The sequence below is a fragment of the Anastrepha obliqua genome, chromosome 2, assembly GCF_027943255.1.
Source record: "Anastrepha obliqua isolate idAnaObli1 chromosome 2, idAnaObli1_1.0, whole genome shotgun sequence".
In the NCBI taxonomy this organism is placed as follows: Eukaryota; Metazoa; Arthropoda; class Insecta; order Diptera; family Tephritidae; genus Anastrepha; species Anastrepha obliqua.
In genome coordinates, this window is record NC_072893.1 from 104,917,885 (window position 1) to 104,940,579 (window position 22,695).

General features: G+C 37.3%; 2 protein-coding genes across 2 annotated transcripts; both read right to left on the reverse strand.

Moving 5' to 3' along the window:
• Positions 1 to 11,779: 11,779 nt before the first annotated feature.
• LOC129237725 (uncharacterized) lies at positions 11,780 to 12,580 on the reverse strand. The gene is made up of 2 exons (XM_054872634.1): positions 12,427 to 12,580; positions 11,780 to 12,346 (listed from the first exon to the last, which is right to left on the reverse strand). The coding sequence occupies exons 1-2, from the start codon at positions 12,506 to 12,508 to the stop codon at positions 11,838 to 11,840; spliced, it is 591 nt and encodes a 196-aa protein (XP_054728609.1). The 5' UTR covers positions 12,509 to 12,580; the 3' UTR covers positions 11,780 to 11,837.
• An 8,731-nt stretch (positions 12,581 to 21,311) lies between these two features.
• LOC129239121 (uncharacterized) lies at positions 21,312 to 22,067 on the reverse strand. The gene is made up of 2 exons (XM_054874427.1): positions 21,966 to 22,067; positions 21,312 to 21,740 (listed from the first exon to the last, which is right to left on the reverse strand). The coding sequence occupies exon 2, from the start codon at positions 21,685 to 21,687 to the stop codon at positions 21,415 to 21,417; it is 273 nt and encodes a 90-aa protein (XP_054730402.1). The 5' UTR covers positions 21,688 to 21,740; positions 21,966 to 22,067; the 3' UTR covers positions 21,312 to 21,414.
• Positions 22,068 to 22,695: the final 628 nt, after the last annotated feature.

Genomic DNA, 22,695 nt, shown 5'->3' on the forward strand with positions numbered 1-22,695 from the left:
AGGCCCCATATTGGCTTAACGGTCATTTACCACTGTTGTAAAACTAATGATCATCTATGCTTCCTTAGCTTGGTGGCCTAAACACTAAACAAAGAACAGCAGAATCAATTTCTCCGATTGGTGTGTGTCGGCATAACTGGGGCAATGAGAAGCTACTCCATTAAAATACAATTCTAGGAATAATAGGGAGGGAGGCTACTTACACTTGATAATATTTCTGGATCGGGAATTTCACAGGATATATGGAAATTGCAATAAAATTCATAAATAATTATTTAGTGCAATTTTGCAATAGAATAACTCCTGCGCTAAAGATCTTTAAGAATTTGAATATACATTACTATTTAAGATCGGAAGGCAGGTAGCCCATACACTGAACCAGAATCGGAATACCACAGGTAATAGTAGGACTGGTCGGGCCGATGTCTTTGCTTCGAATTTTAAATTAGAGGTATAGCTAATGGGCGGTTATCCCACAGTATTTCGAAGAGGCTAAATTTCGAAGCGCATCAGCATTTTGCCAGATCGTGGCGCAGTCTTATGTGCACTATAGTTTCATAATAAAAATAAATTTAAATAATAATAACAAATTACAAATAATAACATCCAAACTCGTTGAGAAATGATTCACTTCCTTAATACCCTGGCAGTAATGACTATAGTTTGTTCGGCTGGGTACCTAGACATAAAGGCTATGACCGCAACGAACAGACGAACTGCCAAGAGAAATCAGGCGCTACTTTAAAATTCTATGAACCAGCACCCTTTTGGGGCGCACCAAAGCACACTTAAAGGGAATTAATAAAGGCTGGGAAGACAAGGAACTACCCCGACACTACATGAAGAATCCTGGACAGAGGCGGGATTAAGTGGTTTCAACCGCTTCAAGACTGAATTTGGCAATAAAAAGACCTGGGAAGAAATGCCAAAAGTCTCCAAGATAAACCAGAACTTTATAATATAATACAGGGTCCGCTATATAACTTTACGGAATTGAAAATGCTATAAAAAAGAAACTACTCAATATTTTTCCAAACTGTTTTTTTATTTTGAAATACAATCCTTCCGGTTAATGATGGAACACAACTTCATTCATATGGCTGCCTCGGCTAGCCATGCACCATCCAATACGATCGGTCCAATTTTTCAACACATTTCGATTGTATGCGGCTGTATTTCAGCTATGACATCGCGTATGCTGGTCTTCAGTGCATCAATTGTTGCTGGTTTGTTGGCATAACACTGGTCTTTGACGGCACCTCAAAGATAATAATCCAGCGGCGTCAAATCGCAGCTCCGAGGCGGCCAAACGATATCAGAATTTCGGCTGATAATGCGATCTTCGAAGACAGTGCGCAAACGATTGATCGTAGCATTCGCTGTGTGGCAACTAGCGCCATCTTGTTGGAACCAAATGCCCCCAATGTCCTCCTCTTCAATTTCTCGGAACAAAAATTCATTCAACATGGCCCGGTAACGCTCTCCATTGACGGTTACGGCCACTCCTCGCTCATTTTCGAAGAAAAATGGACCAATGATGACTCTCGACCAAAATCCGCACCAAACAGTGACTCGTTGTGAATGCATCGGCTTTTCTTCGAGTGCGTGCGGGTTTTCTGAGCCCCAAATGTGGCAGTTTTCTTTCTCAAAGTAACGCACATACGCTTCATTCGGTGCTTTTCTTCTTCCCATTGCCGTACGTAATTTTCGTACACATTCTGCAACATTACCATGATTTTCAAAGTAATGTCGCAATATTTCCCAGCGTTCTTTGAGCGTATACACAACCATTTTCGTTCAGCGGAAGAATAAAACAAATTTTCTGTCAAATCAGATGACAGCTAAGTGTTACCATTCTTCAAATAATACCTAGTTCAAATCCGTAGCGATAGAAGGCGGGCCCTTTATATGGGCGGATCCCTTGCCAGGCAAGATATAGGGGCAGGTGTCTGCGAAGTGGGAAAAGTTACTCGGAGGCACCAGGCAAGAACACAACTATTTTCAAAGCGGAAGTCTACGCAAAAGAAAGATAGAACGTAACTACAACAACAAACAGTACAGCTCTTCTTATTGGCCAGACAGCAATCAAGGCTTTCAATTCTTTCTCGGTCACATCAAAACTTGTGCTAGATAAGCTGAATATATCAGGCCAGAACAACAAGTACCTATTCTAAGGGTTCTAGGTTACATAGGAAATACTGGAAAAGAAATGGCAGATGAATTAGGGGGATTTTTCCATTCATAGGCTCAGAGGCACTTTGTGTCTTAGGCCAAAGTAACTTGTTCTCTCTAGAATTGGGGCCACCACTGATGCATATGCGGCAAAAACAACTGGGTAAACTTATTTTACTTGTGGAGAAAATGAAACTAAATAAAATAGGACAAAGGGGTCACAAAAGATTTTTCCTGTTCTTTCAGAGTTCTAAATTTCCCCGTAATAGTAATAAAAGGCGAAGTGCTGAAATTATATAAAGGATCTCTCAAAAGACGTGCCTAGATGTTGGTTTAAAATAAAACACGTACAAATTTAGATTATTTCAGGTTTCACTCTTTTTATTCTAAATACGACTGTTAACAATTATATTTTAAAAAATTGCATCATTTAAATGTTCACGTCTATGCGCACGTCTACAGACTGTCATATGAGAATTAAAATTTTCAAAGACTCTAGGCCAGTTTTTTCCCCATTACGTGAAATTAATCGACCTGGAAACTTAGATCGCAAAAATGCAATGTTTTTCCATGTTGTGTGACTTCTGGCCCCATCCTGTTGAAACAAATATAGTCGCTGTCTATTTCTTCAAGCTCAGGTCACAATATTCAGTTAGTTGTCTATTGCGATGCCCGTTGGCTGTAACAGCTCTTACATTTTCATCTTCGAAGAAAAACGAGCCAATCATTCCAAAAACCACACCAAACATTAGACTTAAGTGAATGTAATAATTTTTGACATGATAACGTCTTATAATTCGATTTAGCCGGCTGCACGCACGAAAAAATGTGTCGTTACCTTGCTCATTTGAATGAACTGCAAGCGAAAGCGCGGAACGAACGACAAAGCAAACGAACGGCAACGTTCGACATCTTGCTCTCTCCTACTTAAGTGAGCGTATATGTGTATGTATATGCGGATATGTACATATATAAATTCACGTATTTGTATTTGCATATGCCTTCTTATTGATTTTTATTAATTTGATTTACTTGAAGAATTTAAAATAAAACCAAGTTTGTTAATAATACCTGTTGTTTTAATGTTATTATTATTTTTTGATGTGATAACGTCTTATAATTCTATGTAGCCGGCTGCACGCACCAAAAAATACGTCGTTATCTTGCTCATGCGTCGTTACCTTGCTTGAACAGCATGTTGTGTTATGTTATGTTATGTTATGTTATGTTATGTTATGTTATGTTATGTTATGTTATGTTATGTTATGTTATGTTATGTTATGTTATGTTATGTTATGTTATGTTATGTTATGTTATGTTATGTTATGTTATGTTATGTTATGTTATGTTATGTTATGTTATGTTATGTTATGTTATGTTATGTTATGTTATGTTATGTTATGTTATGTTATGTTATGTTATGTTATGTTATGTTATGTTATGTTATGTTATGTTATGTTATGTTATGTTATGTTATGTTATGTTATGTTATGTTATGTTATGTTATGTTATGTTATGTTATGTTATGTTATGTTATGTTATGTTATGTTATGTTATGTTATGTTATGTTATGTTATGTTATGTTATGTTATGTTATGTTATGTTATGTTATGTTATGTTATGTTATGTTATGTTATGTTATGTTATGTTATGTTATGTTATGTTATGTTATGTTATGTTATGTTATGTTATGTTATGTTATGTTATGTTATGTTATGTTATGTTATGTTATGTTATGTTATGTTATGTTATGTTATGTTATGTTATGTTATGTTATGTTATGTTATGTTATGTTATGTTATGTTATGTTATGTTATGTTATGTTATGTTATGTTATGTTATGTTATGTTATGTTATGTTATGTTATGTTATGTTATGTTATGTTATGTTATGTTATGTTATGTTATGTTATGTTATGTTATGTTATGTTATGTTATGTTATGTTATGTTATGTTATGTTATGTTATGTTATGTTATGTTATGTTATGTTATGTTATGTTATGTTATGTTATGTTATGTTATGTTATGTTATGTTATGTTATGTTATGTTATGTTATGTTATGTTATGTTATGTTCTATATCGATACAAAATATCCATCAAACAAATAAAACTAAAATTTTCTTTTGAAAAATGCAACCATTCAATCAGTATTTTCTTATGACGTTATCACGTTAAACTATCGTCAGTAAACCGACTTTACAGACAACCTCTTTTTTTTGAAATTACTTCTACCCAGAAATTTTGTTTACCTCATCATTAAGATGATTTTGCGTCAGAAACAAGCATCACGTCAGTCAGCCAAGTCTCAATTCTTGTGTTAGTTAAATTTTGTAATGATGTGCATCGAAATGTCGATGTTGAAGGTTGGTCAGCAACATTGTGCGCTACAGCAGCAATACTCACAACAGAAGGTTCAGTTTCAGTTTTTGGTCTGCCAATCCTTTTTCTATCCTCGACAGAACCAGTTACTTGAAATTTTTTCTCCCATTTTTGAATTGTTGACTCATTCATTCACTATTTCCACCAAAAAAAGTTCGAACTTTGTAATATTTTGTTCTTAAAGATCGCACATTTTCATAATAAGTTTCAATAACTTTAAAGCGTCGTGTAAACCTGTACATCTGTGTACTTGACAAATATCGAAGATGGCATAAAAACAGTTACTGTCTAGGAATTATTCACTACTGACAGCTAGGCATCACTTTTGAAGGACCCTTCATAATGTGACTGTATACATATATCTAACTTTGTATACTTTGTTCAAAACTCACAAGAATACAATAAATAAATATAAAAAAATTGTCGTCAAAATTTTAATCTTTCTAATTTAAAGAATAGGAATATGCAGTTTTGTAGCCCAATGAATTTTGATATAATAAATTAATCGTTGAAATGACTTAATATTTGTTTTAATTTTTCATAATTTTGTTTGTTGCCGGTCTTGCTTATTGTTTGACCTATGTAAAGAAATTTCTAGCATTAGTTATAAGGGAGAACCTGGTAGGATATATCTAACAAAAGGTGCACTCAAGGTGAAGAGGAAGAGTTTTGATGCGTCAATCAGCGCACCGAAGGTGGTTTATCAACTCCAGCAATGGTGAGAGTATTTGATGAACTGCAATTGCAAATAACTCGTATAATGAAAAACACTGAAATATATAACGGGTGATTTTTTAGCTATTCTCCTATTATCTTTTTAAACAGTTGGTTTAAACAGCTGACGCACGTTTCGTGTTTTGTTTCACTGTCAAACATCTTCAGTTCGGTCTATAATTTCACGATGAATCGTCTTACAAACGAACAACGCTTGCAAATCATTGAATTTTATTATAAAAATGCGTGTTCTGTTAAGAAAGTTTATCGCGCGCTTCTTCCATTTAATGGTCAGTTTAATCGACCCACTGAAGCGGCTATTCGAGCTATTGTGACTAGATTTAGCATCAAATTTACATTATTGGACATCAAACCACCAACACGCTTACGTAAAGTGCGAACTGAAGAAAATATCGCAGCTGTATCGGCCAGTGTTAATGATGACCATCAATTATCGATTCGTCGCCGTTCGCAGCAATTGGGCCTCTGTTACTCAACAACGTGGAAAATTTTGCGAAAGGATTTAGGTGTGAAGCTATTCAAAATACAGCTGGTGCAAGAATTGAAGCTGACCGACCTACCCCAACGCAGAATTTTTGGTGAATGGGCTCTTGGAAAGTTGGCCGAAGATCCACTTTTTTATCGAAAAATTGTGTTAAGCGACGAGGCTCATTTTTGGATCAATGGGTACGAAAATAAGCAGAATTGTCGATTTTGGAGTGAAGATCAGCCAGAAGAATTGCGAGAACTATCAATGTATACAGAAAAGGTCACAGTTTGGTGCGGTTTATGGGCTGGAGGTATCATTGGACCGTACTTCTTCAAAGATGCGGCGAATCGTAACGTAACTGTAAATGGTGAGCGCTACCGTGAAATGATATCCAACTTTTTTTTGCCCAAAATGCAAGAGTTTGACTTGCATGACATGTGGTTTCAGCAAGACAGTGCAATATGCCACACAGCACGCGTAACAATGGACTTGTTGAGAGGACCTGTCAATTGGCCATCCAGATCGTGCGATATTACGTCTTTAGATTATTTTTTGTGAGGCTATGTTAAAGCTCATGGCGGCCGCCGTAGCCGAATGGGTTGGTGCGTGATTACCATTCGGAATTCACGGAGAGATCGTTGGTTCGAATCTCGGTGAAAGCAAAATTAATAAAAACATTTTTCTATTAGCGGTCGCCCTTCGGCAGGCAATGGCAAACCTCCGAGTGTATTTCTGCCATGAAAAAGCTCCTCATAAAAATATCTGCCGTTCGGAGTCGGCTTGAAACTGTAGGTCCCTCCATTTGTGGAACAACATCAACACTCACACTAAATAGGAGGAGGAGCTCGGCCAAGCACCTAACGTAAGTGTACGCGGCAATTATTTATTTTTTTTTATGTTAAAGCTCAATTCTATTCAGACAAGCCTGCTTCAATTAACGCATTGGAAGAGAACATTAAAGCATTTATAAGTGAGATACCAGTCGAAACATTGGAAAGAGTATGCCAAAATTGGACTAAGCGGATGGACCATTTGAAGCGCAGTCGTGGTCAACATTTGCATGAAATAATCTTCAAACATTAAATTATATGGACTGTACTATCGATTGAAAAAAAAATTTCATGCATTTTTCTGAATTTGAAGTGTGTTTTTTTGAAAAACTCCTGTAGCTCTTAAAAAGTCACCCTTTATTATATGCATGGCAATTTTCACAGAGGCTGCACACAACTGTTTTTTGTATACAAATGGCGATCGCCAAATAATAATTCTTTAATTTTACTAACATATTTGACTTGATTCGGACCATTGATTCTGACAGTAAGGGAGAGAGTTAGACTGAGAAGTTTTGATGCGGGCTTGTATCATGTAGTCACACAGACATTTTCGATGTCAAACAGATGTAAGATATTATTAAATCATTTTTCACTTGAGCAGCAGTTCTACTGGAATTAAAAATATATAAATAAAAAACTAATAAATAATTTATGTAAGAAACAGAATATCGTGAGAGCTACTGTAGTATGGCTTTTATTTGTGGGCACTTTTGATTTTACTTAGAGGGTGTTTTTTTTACAGTCGCAGACCTTTAAATGGAAATAAAACACGCAGATATTTTATAGTTTTTTAAATTTAATTTACAGGAATTTTTTGGGCATTAATGATTTCGCCTAACACTATCTCCAACAACAATATCTGGGTACTGACAGAACAAACACCTGCTCACCTTGAAATTAGGCGTCGGAAGTGGTAATGGATTGTCCCACTCTAGTAACAAAGCAACCTTAGACTAGAACCAGCAAGGAAGTCGCAGATGTGGCATACCTTCGAACACATGGATGCGACTAGTAGAAGCAGAAGTGCTACAGTCAGGCCGCTCTTGGCGGCAAGTGAAATTTCTAGCTTTCACAAAATCTAGTTTTAAATTGCTTATAAGACCCTATGGTCCAGTAAACGCGCAGTAAATCAGACTTTATTCCGGGAATAACGCGTCGAAAGTAAACTTCCAAGTGCTCAATCGTTTCTGGTTTATTAGCGCAAAGTATTCCGATGGACCATGTTTTCCATCTAAAAAAACTGCATGGGTGTGAATGGAATTATGAAAGTTTAATATTTTCGTCATATTGCATCCAAATATGACATAAAATTTGTGTTTTGACAGTTTACCGTTGACAAACCAACTACTACTTTCTTTAAAAATAAAATGAAACTTCCAAAAGTGACGTTCACTTAGGCCTTAAAATCAGCTGATCAAAAATTTTGTAAAACATTTAAATTTTGACTGTGGACTTGGCAGCGGTCCATCAGTGAACTGTAGTTTTTTCTTAAAATAAAAAGAAAGTTCTCGAAAGTTAGATCCCTTAGGCCTTAGAACGGGCCCATCACGAATATTATAAAACTGAAATTTTGATAGTTGAGAACTGTGATATTCTCTAAAAATAAATAGAAATTTCTCAAAAAGTGACACCCCTTAGGGGGTTACCTCTCGCAACTTGAAAGCTTCTTGTTATGGATGCACTAATCAATTCTGTAAATCAAATATGGTAGAGTATGAGTAAACTTCAAATTAGAACCTTAGTAGGGGCCCTCACAGGACATTGTCTCATAGAAAATCACGTAAGAAGATTAAGCGTTTACATGCATGCTTTTTGCCGTAGCTGTAAGAATGAGGAAGAGTTGGAAAAAATTCAACACCTTTTTTGTACATGGCCGGCTCTAGCCAGAAGCAGGAACCTATATTTAAGATCCTACTTCTTAATGAATATAGATAATCTATATACTTTAGGCATCAACAACCTTTTATGCTTTGTCAATAGCTCAGGATGGCTAAAACTTGAAGAGGAAATGTAGCCCAGCCCTTGCTGATAGCTGTCACTTTCTCTAAAAATTAAAAAAAAAAGTTGGTAGAATAATATGAACGAGCTTACAATTTTCTCTTAAAACAACATTAATTTCTGAACTATATAAAGAACTGTGAAATCGGTTGTCATAGAAAACAGTTTGGCCAATTTAAAGTTCTCCGTCCCTATAAAAAACACTCGCTATATACTTTAAGCCCCCCTTGGGCATCTTTGTAAAACCTTTGGTTGGTCACTCGGGTCTGGCCTTTTTTCGTCCTGTTCGAGGATCCTTTTTGAAAGGATATAATGTAGAGTACCTTCACTTCACTTTCAAACTTCTTTCGAATTCTTTAAATATATTTTTAATAGATAAATGAACTCAAACTTAAATTATTTAAACCATTTCAATGCCATTGTTGTCAAATAAACACTTTAATTTCAATGACAAAATTCTTTTTCTTTTTTTTTGAAACCCAAAACATAAAGGCACACGCCAAATACATTTTTTCTGTTATATGATACCTCACTCCAAAGCAAAACCGGAGCTTACTGCCTAAGCAAAATTTTATTGTGTAGTATTTTTTTTGTATTAATAATTTTGTTATTGATTTTTACTTGTAACAATGTTTAGTTGTAATTATATATTTTATTGATGAGAAGACAAAAAGAAAGTATAAAATAAAGCCATTCTATCAGAAGACGGGCAATTCAGTCTTAGCCTGGTAGATGGAAGGCAGTCATTTGCCCTAACTAAATCAAAAAAAAAAAAATCTTTTATTTAAAAGGAACCTTTAGTCAGCAGGTTTGCTCTAAAGCTCTTTCCCGATAATAAAGACTTTTCAATAACCATAAATCGCTGGAAATTTAATTTTAGGAAGCTACCTGGAATCTCAAGTCATTAGCTATAATAAAAATAGGTTAAATTCACGTCCAAAGTCGAAAAAGCCAGTCTGGCCAGGTTAAGGTATGCAATTCAGTTAGCACACCCATAATTTATGCCAGTTTGGTAATAGAAAAAATCAATTCGTGAAAATAAGCTTCTATGTGGAATATTAAGTAGTAAATGCGCTCAGCTTGCTGAGAGTTGAAATAAGAATAAAATAAAAAAAAACATTTATTTTACTACATTACGATGCACAATTTATAATGAATGCATTTGTAAGCATTTATTTACATAGGATGTCTCAATAGGGATATAACACACATTTTTCAGTGTCCAATCGGAGCAAGCTGGCCTCTTTAAATGACCAAGAGGCTTAGTTTTCCATGTTCGGACAGACATCGAATATATGTTTTTGTGAAAAGATGTAGTTTTCGATTGAAAATTCGTGTTTTTACCCTTGCAAAACCTCTAAAAAAAATTAGTTTTCGCTGCAAGCTACTTGAAAGCTTACGCCCAACTCCTTCAAGTATGTCGCTGAGCTAACTCTTCCGATAGATTTATCAAAATGGTCGCATATTTTGTCATATCTAGACTTGCATTGAAATTTCTGATTGCCAGCTAATAAATATTAGAAAAGATAATGTAGAAAACTTTGTGTAAAGTGAAATCTAGAGTCCGAAAGGTCCAAAATAGGGGTGAAATTCTTCTGCTCGAGATACGGCAATCGAAAATTGATTGTTTTGAGCGGGTGCCACAAAAACGGGCATATCATTGAGGAAATGACATTGGAGATGGAGCAGCATGTTGTCAAGTACACGGATGGAGAAATTAAGGAAAAAATGCAAATAAATAAATAAAATAAAGAATAAATAAATAAAAACAAGTATTTTTTTTGGGTTTGAAGAACGTGGAAGTATTTTTTATTAATGAATATACCCAATCCTGATACATATAAAAAAAATAAGTAAAAAATAAATCGTTGACGCAAACATTTCTGTTCTCCTCCTATTTCTGACTTGCGCCTTGATGTTGTTCCACATATACAGGGTCCGCTATATAACTTTACGGAATTAAAAATGCTATAAAAAAGAAACTACTCAATATTTTTCCAAAGTGTTTTTTATTTTGAAGTACAATACTTCCGGTTAATTATGGAGCACAACTTCATTCATATGGCTGCCTCGGCTAGCCATGCACCATCCCATACGATCGGTCCAATTTTTCAACACATTTTCGATTGTATGCGGCTGTATTTCAGCTATAACATCGCGTATGTTGGTCTTCAGTGCATCAATTGTTGTTGGTTTGTTGGTATAACACTGGTCTTTGACGGCACCCCAAAGATAATAATCCAACGGCGTCAAATCGTTGCTCCGAGGCGGCCAAACGATATCAGAATTTCGGCTGCTTTTCTTCTTCCCATTGCCGTACGTAATTTTCGTACACATTCTGCAACATTACCATGATTTTCAAAGTAATGTCGCAATATTTCCCAGCGTTCTTTGAGCGTATACACAACCATTTTCGCTCAGCGGAAGAATAAAACTAATTTTCTGTCAATGATGTCTTCAAATAAAACCTAGTTCAAATCCGTAACGATAGATGCGGGCTCTATATAATGATGTTGTTCCACATAATAAATATAAGATTATATTCGATTTATACAGGTAACAATTTGATCTCGAGACCAGCTAATACAGAGCTGTTTCACCATTGACATCACTCATTTAAATTCAATTAATTTATTTACCATTTTAATTTTCTCTTTGAAATAAAAATGTAAACAAAGACTGTTAGATACGCCCATGAAAACGCTTATGGCCAGTACGAACAGCCTTAAACACACAACTCACAAAACACCTTTTCAATCTGTTTTCATTTTCGGTCCCAACATCGTATTAGAGGAGCTGTTATGCTTTCGGTACTTCGACAGCTGCGTTTTCTCACGACTGCGGGAGCATTTTGAACTGAAAATGTTGACCTGAGCTCAACAACGCATGCACAGTCCGCATGGAGAGAAAGTATTACAGCCGAAAATTTAAGAAAGCGCTCAGTATACAAAATTGCGATAGAGACTCATCAAACGCTGCCAGCTGCTGAGATCGCCGTGATAAAACTGTAACCTTGAAGGTTGTTCGTATCGCCTAATAGTAGACAAATTTAAAGATGGGCTTGTATGAAAATAAAAAAATAGTTTGCGTCCCTTTTCAAATACCCTTTACATATCCCGCCTATTTAATTAACACTAATAACCAGTTGGATATTCTAAAAAAGCTGACTCATAACTAATAAAAAAAATTAAGTTTTATATTATATTTTCAATTGCCTTTTATTTGCATGGAAAATAAACCTAAGCCGGTTTTATCCACCGCCGCCACCTCCGCCCCCACCATAAGCACCAGGCTGTCCAGGTTGGCCAGGTCCACCGCCGTAACCACCATAACCACCGGCACCGCCACCAACACCGCCACCAGGACCGCCAGCTCCACCATAACCACCATAACCGGGTTGTCCGGGCTGTCCGGCCCCACCACCATAGCCACCATAACCGCCTTCGCCACCACTATAACCACCTCCGCCACCACCATAACCACCTCCCAGACCACCGGCGCCACCATATGGCCCACCACCTGGCTGACCCGGTTGCCCGGGACCACCACCAAAGCCGCCAGCACCACCATTGCCACCATAACCCCCAGCACCACCATAGCCCCCAGCGCCGCCATACCCATTGCCACCAGGTAGGCCCGGTTGGCCATATGGTCCACCACCGCCTCCACCTCCACCTCCTAACGGCGACCGTTTGGCTCGTGGCGGCCCTACTGGGCCTAAATCAGGCAATTCATAAGCCACTGCTGCTCCATTTTGAGCTGCAATTAAAATACAACACAAGGTAATTAAAAGTAATTAATATGGAAATTATGTTTTGTCAATTTGCATTGTGTATTACCGTTCGCAAGATCGCAGCAAACGACAATCGCTAAAACGAGCGCAGCGGACGCGACCAACCACTTGACACTCGTGCTCCGCATCTTCCAACACGTTTTTAATACAAAAGCAAAGCTCTGCCTTCAGCTGAATCCGAACGACGAGTAAACATTGAACGTTTCGCGTAGATGTTTTATAGGCGTTGAGTTTTTAATTTTGTTTTGCCTTCTACCTCCATGCCACCCCGGGGTATACAAATAAATGCACATTGCTAGTAAATATTTTGTGGGATGGTTACTGAAGCATGCGATCTTTATCCAAGCAATCAAAAAATATGGATCAGTTTCTGCACGACTTTTTACCTTACTTATTTTACACAATGCGAAGTGCTGAAAAATTTTCAATCGATATGAATTCTTGGAATTGTGCCACCAGCTTCGATGCACCTTATTGCAAATGCAAATGCCCCACATAAACAAAATTAATACATTAATATGTATGCATGTATTTGCGCATATTACACAGAGTGCTTTTTAGAGTCGCATTTTACAGTAAATTTACTAATTAACACATACATGAATTTCAAATGAAAACATTCCAAAGAAACAGGCAAAATTTTGCAGTTAATACAAACTTTCAGTAATGAATTTCTACCAGAATATACATACACAAAGGTAATGTACCCTCTGTCCTCGAAAATATGCGATTTCGATTTGTTTGACAATAAAAAAACGTATAAGTAATAAAAATGAAAAACAAAAATTTTATAAGTTTTATTTCTGGCATCATCTCATCGATTTTCAATATATATAGGGTGGGCCATGTAAAATTTGCTTTTTGAATCGGCTATAAAAAAAAACTAATCAATACTTTTTTACAATTTTTATTTTTATTTTGAAGGTTGAACATTGTCATTTATGAATGAAAAATAATATCGTTCAAATGACTGCCACGACTGGCTTTACAGTAGGCCATTCGATCAACCCAATTTTTAAGCACATTTTCGATTGTTTGGGCTCCAATTTCATGAATGGCAACTTCGATTTCGTGTTTTAAAGCATCAATCGTCTCTGGATGGTTCGCATAGCATTTGTCCTTAACGGCTCCCCACAAAAAATAGTCCAACGGGCTTAAATCACAGCTCCGAGGCGGCCAATTGATATCGGAATTTCGGCTGATTATTCGGTTTTCAAAAACGGTAGCCAAAAGTTCGAGTGTAACTTTGGCAGTGTGACAAGTTGCACCGTCCTGTTGAAACCACATGTCGTCCATGTCATCCTCTTCAATTTTCGGAAACAAAAACTCGTTGAGCATGTCACGGTAACGCTCGCCATTTACTGTAACCACGGTAGAAGAAGAAGATTCACCACTTTGGAAATAGGTTTTCAATATTTCCGAATTTTGTTCAAGCGTATAGCGTCCCATTTCGTAAATGTCAAACCTTTAAATAAATTATGAACACATTTCATATGTCATTTGTGTTACCATTCTCAAAAAAAATAGGTGGTTCAAAGAGCAAACGCTATATGGCCCACCCTGTATATATATATATGGCGTGCGTCTTGATGTTGTTGCACAAATGGAGGGACCTAGAGTTTTAAACCGACTCCGAACGGCAAATATTTTTTATGGCAGAAATACACTCGGAGGTTTGCCATTGCCAAGGGACGACAGCTATCAGAAAAAACGTTTTCTTAATTTTTTCCGAATGGTAGTCACGCACCAACCCATTCGGCTACGGTGGCCGAATCGATTTTTAATATTCTTGTTTAATATTCGGTTTCGTTTTTCCTTTCGCCAATGATCCGTCTCGGATATTTGTCGAAACACTGTGCCACAAAGTAGCACAAAGAGGATAAGAATGCGATATAGCAATTATGAAGGAGGAAGAGCTGTAGAATATTGAACCATTTGCCTACGTCGCAATTTCTTTACAGTATATGAAAGTTTACTCGGTACCAGAGATCTGTCTGAGTCTACTGAGAGATCGTCCGCCATCTCCAACATCCTCCACAACTTGTTCAGTTGCTTCAGATCGTTTCGACGACGGTATATCGCTCACACTCACTCGGCTCTCCATTGGCATAGCCAATGTGCCATGTTTCACCACTAGTAGTGCGCTTCCTCCGGAACCCTGGGTGTCAGTTCCGGTCATAGGGGAGTGTGGGGTTCGGGCCTGCACATCCGATGCCCGAGCCGTCGATTGCGGGAAGATTTCCCGAAAGTGGGTTACCTCGTGCAGAGAGATCCTTGGTTAGCTTCCACATTGTAGGAAAATGCATTTTATACCTCCTACCAGGTTGTCGGTACGGTACTCTCCACATAGTACTTGGGTGGCCACCAATTCCCCCGTTCTATGGATGAGTGGATATCCAACTTACTTAACTCACCACTTAAGCCTCATCCCCGCGGCAAGGAGACCGACATGACAAGGACAAAATTATAATGCATACCCATTAATATTGTCTTTAAGAGTCTGTAATAAAATTTATTGGCGCATATTTTTGTAGAACATTTCCACGACCCTTCTTCTTCTTCTTAGCTTCACAGTCCTGTTCTCCACTTTATTCTATCCATGGCTTCTTCTCTCTAGTAGTGTACGTTTATTTGCTTAAGATCTGATTCGACATCATCTAACCATCGCTTTCATAGGCGCCCTCTTTTTCTTCCTTCAAAGGGTGTTAAAATAAAAGTTTTCCTAGCATTTCGCTCTTTCGGCATACGCAGTACGTACCCAATCCGTCCAATCCGTTGGGCTTTGATAAAACGTATTACATTTTGTCTTTGCATTTCATTGTTGTAGCGAATGCGGTAGGTGTCGTCTATTGTTTTAATCGGACCATATACTCGTATTTTCCTTATGATACGTCTTTCGAAGCACAACAACTGATGAATATCATTTGTTTTCAGCGTCTATATTTCTGCGCCATATGTAAGGACGGGTCGTATCAGTGTTTTGTACATTCTTATTTTCTGTGGACAAATCTTTTGATTGAAATAGTTTAATGTTATTATAGAACTAGCAAACCCGGCCCGCTTCGCTGGGCACACCAAAATAGAATAGATGTAGTTTAGAACATAACATACTTAAGAATGTGTGTAAGTTTGGTTTAATTCGGTGCAAAGACACGGCGGGTCCACGTTTTGGCATATATTTCGAGATCCTAGTCATCAATAGGTATGAAAATTACCCCGTATTAAAGCACTTATCAACAGCTTTCATTTGATACCCATATTGTACATACACATCCGAGGGTTACCCGGGTCCACGTTTTGGCCTATTTCTCGAGACGCTGGTATCCGATTCTTAAAGTTTTAAAACACAAACCTTCTCCACATGTGTCTCTTCAATGTGGCAAAGTTTGGTTAAAATCGGTTGAGCCATTCTCCGTAAAGTTCATCACAACGCGAAAAACGGCTGAATTTTTATATATATTATATAGATGAGGCCTTATTTGCAGCCTGTATTCTATTGTTATTAGCTACCGCCGAGTCTTTGTCTGTCGATAGTTTAAAACCTAAGTATATAAATTCAGTGATATTTTCGAAAACAAAGTTGTTTATATGTAGTTAGACCACCGCATGTAGTGTTGTTGGCTGGTAGGCACATATCTGAAAATCATTGTTAAATAATGGTCCAATCAGGCTTTTTTCTTGAACGGTTGTGTGTAGCATTAAATATAATAATGAGTCTGCTTGTTTTACATCAGATATGACTTTGAATGGGTCTGATAGGCTTCCTTGCACCAGCACTTTAACTGTTGTGTTCGACCATGTACAAAGAATCAAATTAATTAACATCAAAGGTATTCCAATTTTCTGACCATCGACCTTACAAACTTAATATGTGACAGATTTTTTAAAATAAGGGCCAAAATGATAAGAAATATTTGGTTAAAATGGTCCAGAAAAATATTGAGATTATCATCAACAATGGTAGTTTAAAAACCGCGTCCGGGTCTTGGCTTGCTGTAACATTTGTCTCCAGTTGGGACAAATGGAACTTGAGTTCTCCAAACGACGTACACCAAATAACTTAGAGTCATGATCTAAGCCATCCAACCATGCGCAGTAGGATTCTCTTCAGTGGATTTACTTCGTCTACCCTTCTAATCTGCCCTAATGTCGTGACGATATCCGAGTGGTTATATAGCCTTTGAAACTCGTGATGAAATCGTATTCTCCAAATGCCGTTTTCACAAACAGCGCCATGTATTTTTCGTAAGATTTTACGTTCAAAAACGTTCAGTTTTTGCTCATCAGCCTTGTTTAGTGTACATTGTGGGGAGGCAAAAAAAACGCCCATTGCTCTGTGAAAATCGTATTCTAGGGATCAAAATAAGAAACTTTGCCGAAGGAACCATACCTCTAAAACGAATTCTGATGTCCCCCAATTTGGGTCGAACTTTTTAGTTTATTTTCTCATGTAAAGGCCAAAAATGGTGATATTTTGAAATTATTGTATGAGGAACCCCCCAGGGGAGTTCCAGGGGGTGTGCCACTGGCATGGGTGGATCAGCCGTCCAAAGTTAGTGGGGGTCGGTCATACATTTGGACTCGATTGGAGCACTCTAAATGGGTCAAAGTGGGATTTTTCGTTCGACCCAAATTGGGGGACATCAGAATTCGTTTTAGAGGTATAGTTCCTTCGGCAAAGTTTCTTATTTTGATCCCTAGAATACGATTTTCACAGAGCAATGAGCGATTTTTAAATCGACCCGGCCTAGTGTACAAGTTTCACTAGCCTATGTAGGTACTGGTAGGATAAGAGTATAATTAATTCTTATTTTCGCTAGTCTTTTAAGAATGACGTGACGTTTTATGTTCTTGTCTTGCGGTAGCTAGAACCAGACTGAAATGCTGAGGAGCTCCACAATATGAGAAGTTAGAATGCCTCTCGGGGTTAGAGCTTCAAAATTGACATATTACAAGATGTCTACTACAAAGAAAAATAAAGGTCTAGCTCCATCTGATAACACTAAGGACTAATAGGTCTATGTGATGGCTTTCGGCCAGCCAGGTTCACCTAACCTAACAATCTAGAGCTAGCCTGGCTCGCAAACTTCATTTCAGCGACAGTACCGTTATTTGTGCCTCTGATTTCATAAAGCTTTACTCTTAATTCTCTCAATACTGGCTTCTCATAACCAACTGTAGGGTGGAGCGTTTACAGTTTACAGGGTCTTCAAGAGTTCGTGGACCTCATACGGCAGATTCATACTCACCAAGGACAGAGGAAAAATAAGTTTTAGAATTTAGTTGTAAACTTTTTATAAAACTGATAAACTATAAATAGGAATTTTATTCACATGGAGCTGCTTTCAAAAAATTATGGAATTGCATAAAACTCAGCATTTGATTAAAAGTTATTATGTAAAATCTTTATTCATATCAGATCAAGTAAATTCAGGGTTAAGTGCTAAAAATCGACCATTCTACCATTTGGTGGGGCTAGGTTCAAAGCCCACTGTAGGTACGCAACACCAAATAAAAGAACAGGTTTTTTGGCAAACCTCCAGTATTTCAGTCATGAAAATCATTCTCATAAAAACCATTTGCCATTCTGAGGAGGAAAAGGTTTGTAGATAAACCATTTGTTGCCTAAAATCGGAAGGAAGGAAGGTTGGGACACTGATATTTGAAAGACCACTCACTTTACTCAAATTTCTTTGTATGATCTCACTGATCACTTTAATGGATACAATAATTATTAATAAATAAATAAATTCTGCACAGGCCACTAGTTTAACTTCATCTCTTTTACGCCTTAATGGAAAGTTTTTGAGTGAAAGCTCCAAAGCCACTATCTGCGTTGGCGCCTGCCACACATAATTATATAGTTTCACAAATACTGTTTAAGTTTTACCAAAAACTGGCCTCAAAAACCCGACGAGCCTAAGACCAAATTATTAAATTCTGTTGAAATAACCCGATGACCTGATGGTGACATTCTTTTCGAGCATTTCCCAGAGCAACTTCTTTGGATGAAGATCCGGCTTGACTCTCGGCTTGGGCGTTTCTTCTGGACGTATCTCCTGGAGCTACCCACTCCTTTCTTTGCTTCATATTGAAGTATAAGTGCCATTTCTCCTCTTCCGTGGCGATTCGGTACAAAAAGCTCTGTTAATGACCGTGTGTTGCTCGATGGCGGCAGAGATGCTGAGAAGCAATTTGAAGGCGACTTTCTTTGTTTTTTTCGTTGAGCTCGTGAGGCACCCAAGCTCCCAATTTTTCGGTAAATCTCATTGAAAGAAGGTGATTGAGAATCGACTTTTTCAGCAACAGTTAGAGCGTTTTCGAAGGGGTAAAGTGGATTTTATGCGTCAATTCATCACTATGGATGAGGCTTGGGTCCATCACCATGATCCTAAAACAAAACATTAGGCTACAGAGAGGTTCTGGTGATGAACCTGATTCTGCGGTTACGAAACGCGTTCATGTGCAGAAATCGACTAAGAAGGTGGCTTTCGCATCAATTTATCGTAACCTTTTAGACCAGCAGAAGGAAAAAATACGTGAAAAAGTCCCAGTTTGCAAATGAAAAAAAATAGTTTTCAACAGGACAATGCACCGTGCCACAAGAGCATTTTGACAATGGCAGCATCCGCGTTATTCACCAGATTTGCCTCCTAGTGACTTCCAACTACTTCCAGACCTAAAAAAATACATGCGTAGCGAACATTTTTTACAGCCCTCGCATATTCTCACTTCAGGGATGGACTTCATTTTATCTCATTTCTTAACTCTTGAATCGTCTCCGCATGGTTGGCGTAACATTAGTCCTTAGAGATGCCCATAGTCGCAGCTTGTAGGTGCCATCACCGGGTTATTAAATTTTTGGATTTTCGATATTCGATGTTAACCCATTAAGAATTATATTTTTTTTATCAAAATTTTTTGCAGAAATAACTTTATTTGATCATTAAAATAAAGTACAATTTGCCAAAAACTTAGATGATTTGGTTGGTTGGTTAAAGTGGTGATTCTTCTAGAATCCAACTAGCGCTCCCGCGCCATTTTGTTGCCACATCCTCGTTAACAACTTGTTTAACGGTTATTTACAGCGGTCTGTGCGGTTTAAGAACCTTATTAGGTTGTTGACGTCTAAGCCAGACAGTTGTTCGAGATTCTCGAACATCGGTTGGCCCAGGGTTAACATTCTGTCCTTCCATAGGGCAGGGCATTCACAGAGGAAATGGAAGATTGTCTCCTTTTTCTCCGGTTGTTTGCAACTGTGACAGTATGTTTTGTGAGGGATACCCATTTTTACAACGTTTCCCCCAAATAATGCATTTTTTCTGGAATGCCAGTGGTTTTCTTTTTACCGTTAATGAACTGCCAAAAAGATTTACAATTTTCTTTGATACCACTCTCTACTTTAGAAATGTAGTTCTGATATAAAAATTTGTTCAGAACATCGAATTCTTTTTGCAAACGATTGGACGCTTCATAAAGTTTTGCGTTATTTTTAGATTTGCGGTATAGTTTGTATTCTTTGGTTTTTTTATTGTTAAGATTAATGAGCCTAGAATTGTACCAGGCTGCTTTGGACTGATTTTTTGCAGACACTATTGGAACAAACATATGAATTGCCCTTTCTAGTCTTCCTACGAAATCATCATACATCTGTGATAGTACGGGTTTATAAAGTCGTTCTTTGACAACCATGGTCGCCAATGGGTTAATTTTTCTCAACTTTTTCATGCGAAAAGTGACCTATTTTGAAAATGTCTAACCATAAACTAAATTTCGGGTATATCACGGATGTTTTTTTGTTTTTTGTTAACTGCCAAGGTCACAAAAATTCAGAGCTGGCATTTCCATTGTCCACTACTAAGCCCTGAAACGAAAAGTAAAAAAGTAAGAAAGTTTTTTGATGCTCCTATCGTTAAGCGATTTCCAGCTCATGGAAATTTTAATATTTTTCCGAAATGCCTAGGTGGAGGTCTAAAAATAGAACAAATTTTATAATTCCGATTGAACAGTACCGATTTCTTTGTACGGAGAGTGGTGTGCCCTAATAAATCGTCCCCTTAGTATAACAATAGCCTATGTGCTCATAGGCTATTATTTTTTTATTGAATTTTTGGATTATCCATCGTTGATTTTATATGTGGTCAAAATTTTGTCAAATTATAGTTCCACAAAGTGGGTCAAAACGTCAGTCAAAAGATAATAAATATTTACAGACATAACGAGATTTGAGTGAGAGCTACTTTCGACAAAAAGTTTGAAATTCATTTTCTCAAAACATCAAAAAATTTATAGGCTATTTTAATACTAAGGGGACGAAATATTCATATATACTGTGAGTGCTTAAACTAAACATTTGTTTTGAAATCGCTTAACGATAGGTACATCAAAAAACATTTTTTCTAGCAAATCCAACTTTTCGTTTTAGTGCGTGTTACTGGGCGTTTGGATTTCAAACTATAGATTTTTTTGATTAAGGCAGCTAGAAAACATTTGTGATGCACCAGAAATTTTGTTTATGGTTAGACACCTACAAAATGGGTCGCTTTCCGCATGAAAAGAGTTGGCAAATATTAGCTTCGACTATAGAAAATCGAGAATGTAATAATCAGCTGAGGTACCCTAATGTAAACAGTAAATATAATCTCTATGTTTATACTATGCAACTAACTCAATTCTATTAGTCTGATCGTCGTACAATAGCTGCAATTCACTGGGTTAGACTAAGTATTCATATACGCCGCTGGAATTACTAATAGAAGCAACTAATTTAGAACTTTATTTATTATCAAATAAATTAACATTTTTATTAGTTTAGTGTCAACGTTATTAGTTATACCTACAAGTACATAAAAACTTATAAACTCATGCATACGCAGGTACTCGTACCATACATACCTGGTAGATGCCTGCATAAATGAATATTGAACGCCATTTATAGCTCGCTATCTCTAATAATTTGAGTGATAACTTTATTTACAATTTGCATCGATATTCTCATGTATGGAATACAATCACCTTTTGTTAGGCAAATTTGTTAAGCATATCCCCCACCACCGCCGCCCCCATAAGGCCCACTGTAGCTCCATCCGTTTCCACTGGTGCCGCCGCCGCTACCACCAGGTCCAAAGTATCCGTAACCACCATTTCCTCCTGCGCCACCATAAGGTCCATTCGGTCCATAACCACCGTAACCATATCCTCCATTAGCACCACCACCTCCACCACCTCCACCTCCACCTCCACCGTACTGTGCTTGACAAATGAAAATGCAAACGAAAAAAGTGGTTAAGAAGAGAACCAACTTCATTGTGAGAAATTTCGCAACTTTTGGAATTGGTCGCTCACTTTTATACGCCAACTCTGGAATAATTAAAATGATAATCAGCAGCTGAAATGAAATGTTAATTCGTACAGTTGTGGTAATTAAAAGCTTTGATGGTGTGAGTGTGCAATGTGTTACGTTATTCAGTGCTTTCATTTCAATATTCACTCCCTACACGTTTTTCAAGCAATAAATAGGAACATCTAAATAATCAAATGTGCATACACACATAAACACATACATACATACATACGAGTACTTACTACTTAGTAGTAAAAGCAATCGATTCTGTGTGCTAAAAGCTTAATTTTTCACATAAATCAATTTTGTAAAACTAATGCGATAAAATTTATGATTCAATACAATGTTTTGCTCTATGAGTACAGCTCTATCAAAGCAAATGACAAAATACCTAGCCCTTATTCGAGTGTGGCTTTAAATAAATATGACTCGTTCCTGCTACGTGTTTCCACTTGTACTTGATTCCATGGCTTTTCATTTATTTTTCTCATTAATTAAATAATTTAATAAAAATCTCGAGACTAAAAGCTAATAATTATTTTCAATTAGTACTCGTTTAATGATCGAAGTACTGTATTTCGCCTACTCAAGTTGGCGCAAAATGTTCGTGAGATTGGCTTGCAAAAACATAACACTTACGGTCCTCGTCGTGCGGTATGCACAGACGAAAATAAGGCAGCAGTGCCGGAGAATACATACAGCTTCATTCCCTTGAACTCAATGAGTCATCTCTCTGATGAGAATTGTGCACAAGAATGCTGTGTGGCTTGTGGCCCCGTCCTGTTGAAACCACATGCCGTCTAAGTCCATACCATTCAATTGCGGCCAAAAATAATCGTTTATCATGTCGCGGTATCGATTTCCATTCACAGTAACGTGGCGATCGTTCTCGTCAACGAAAAAATATGGGCCAATTACGCCGCCGGCATGTAAACCGCACCAAACAGTGATTTTTTCGGGATGCAACGGTGC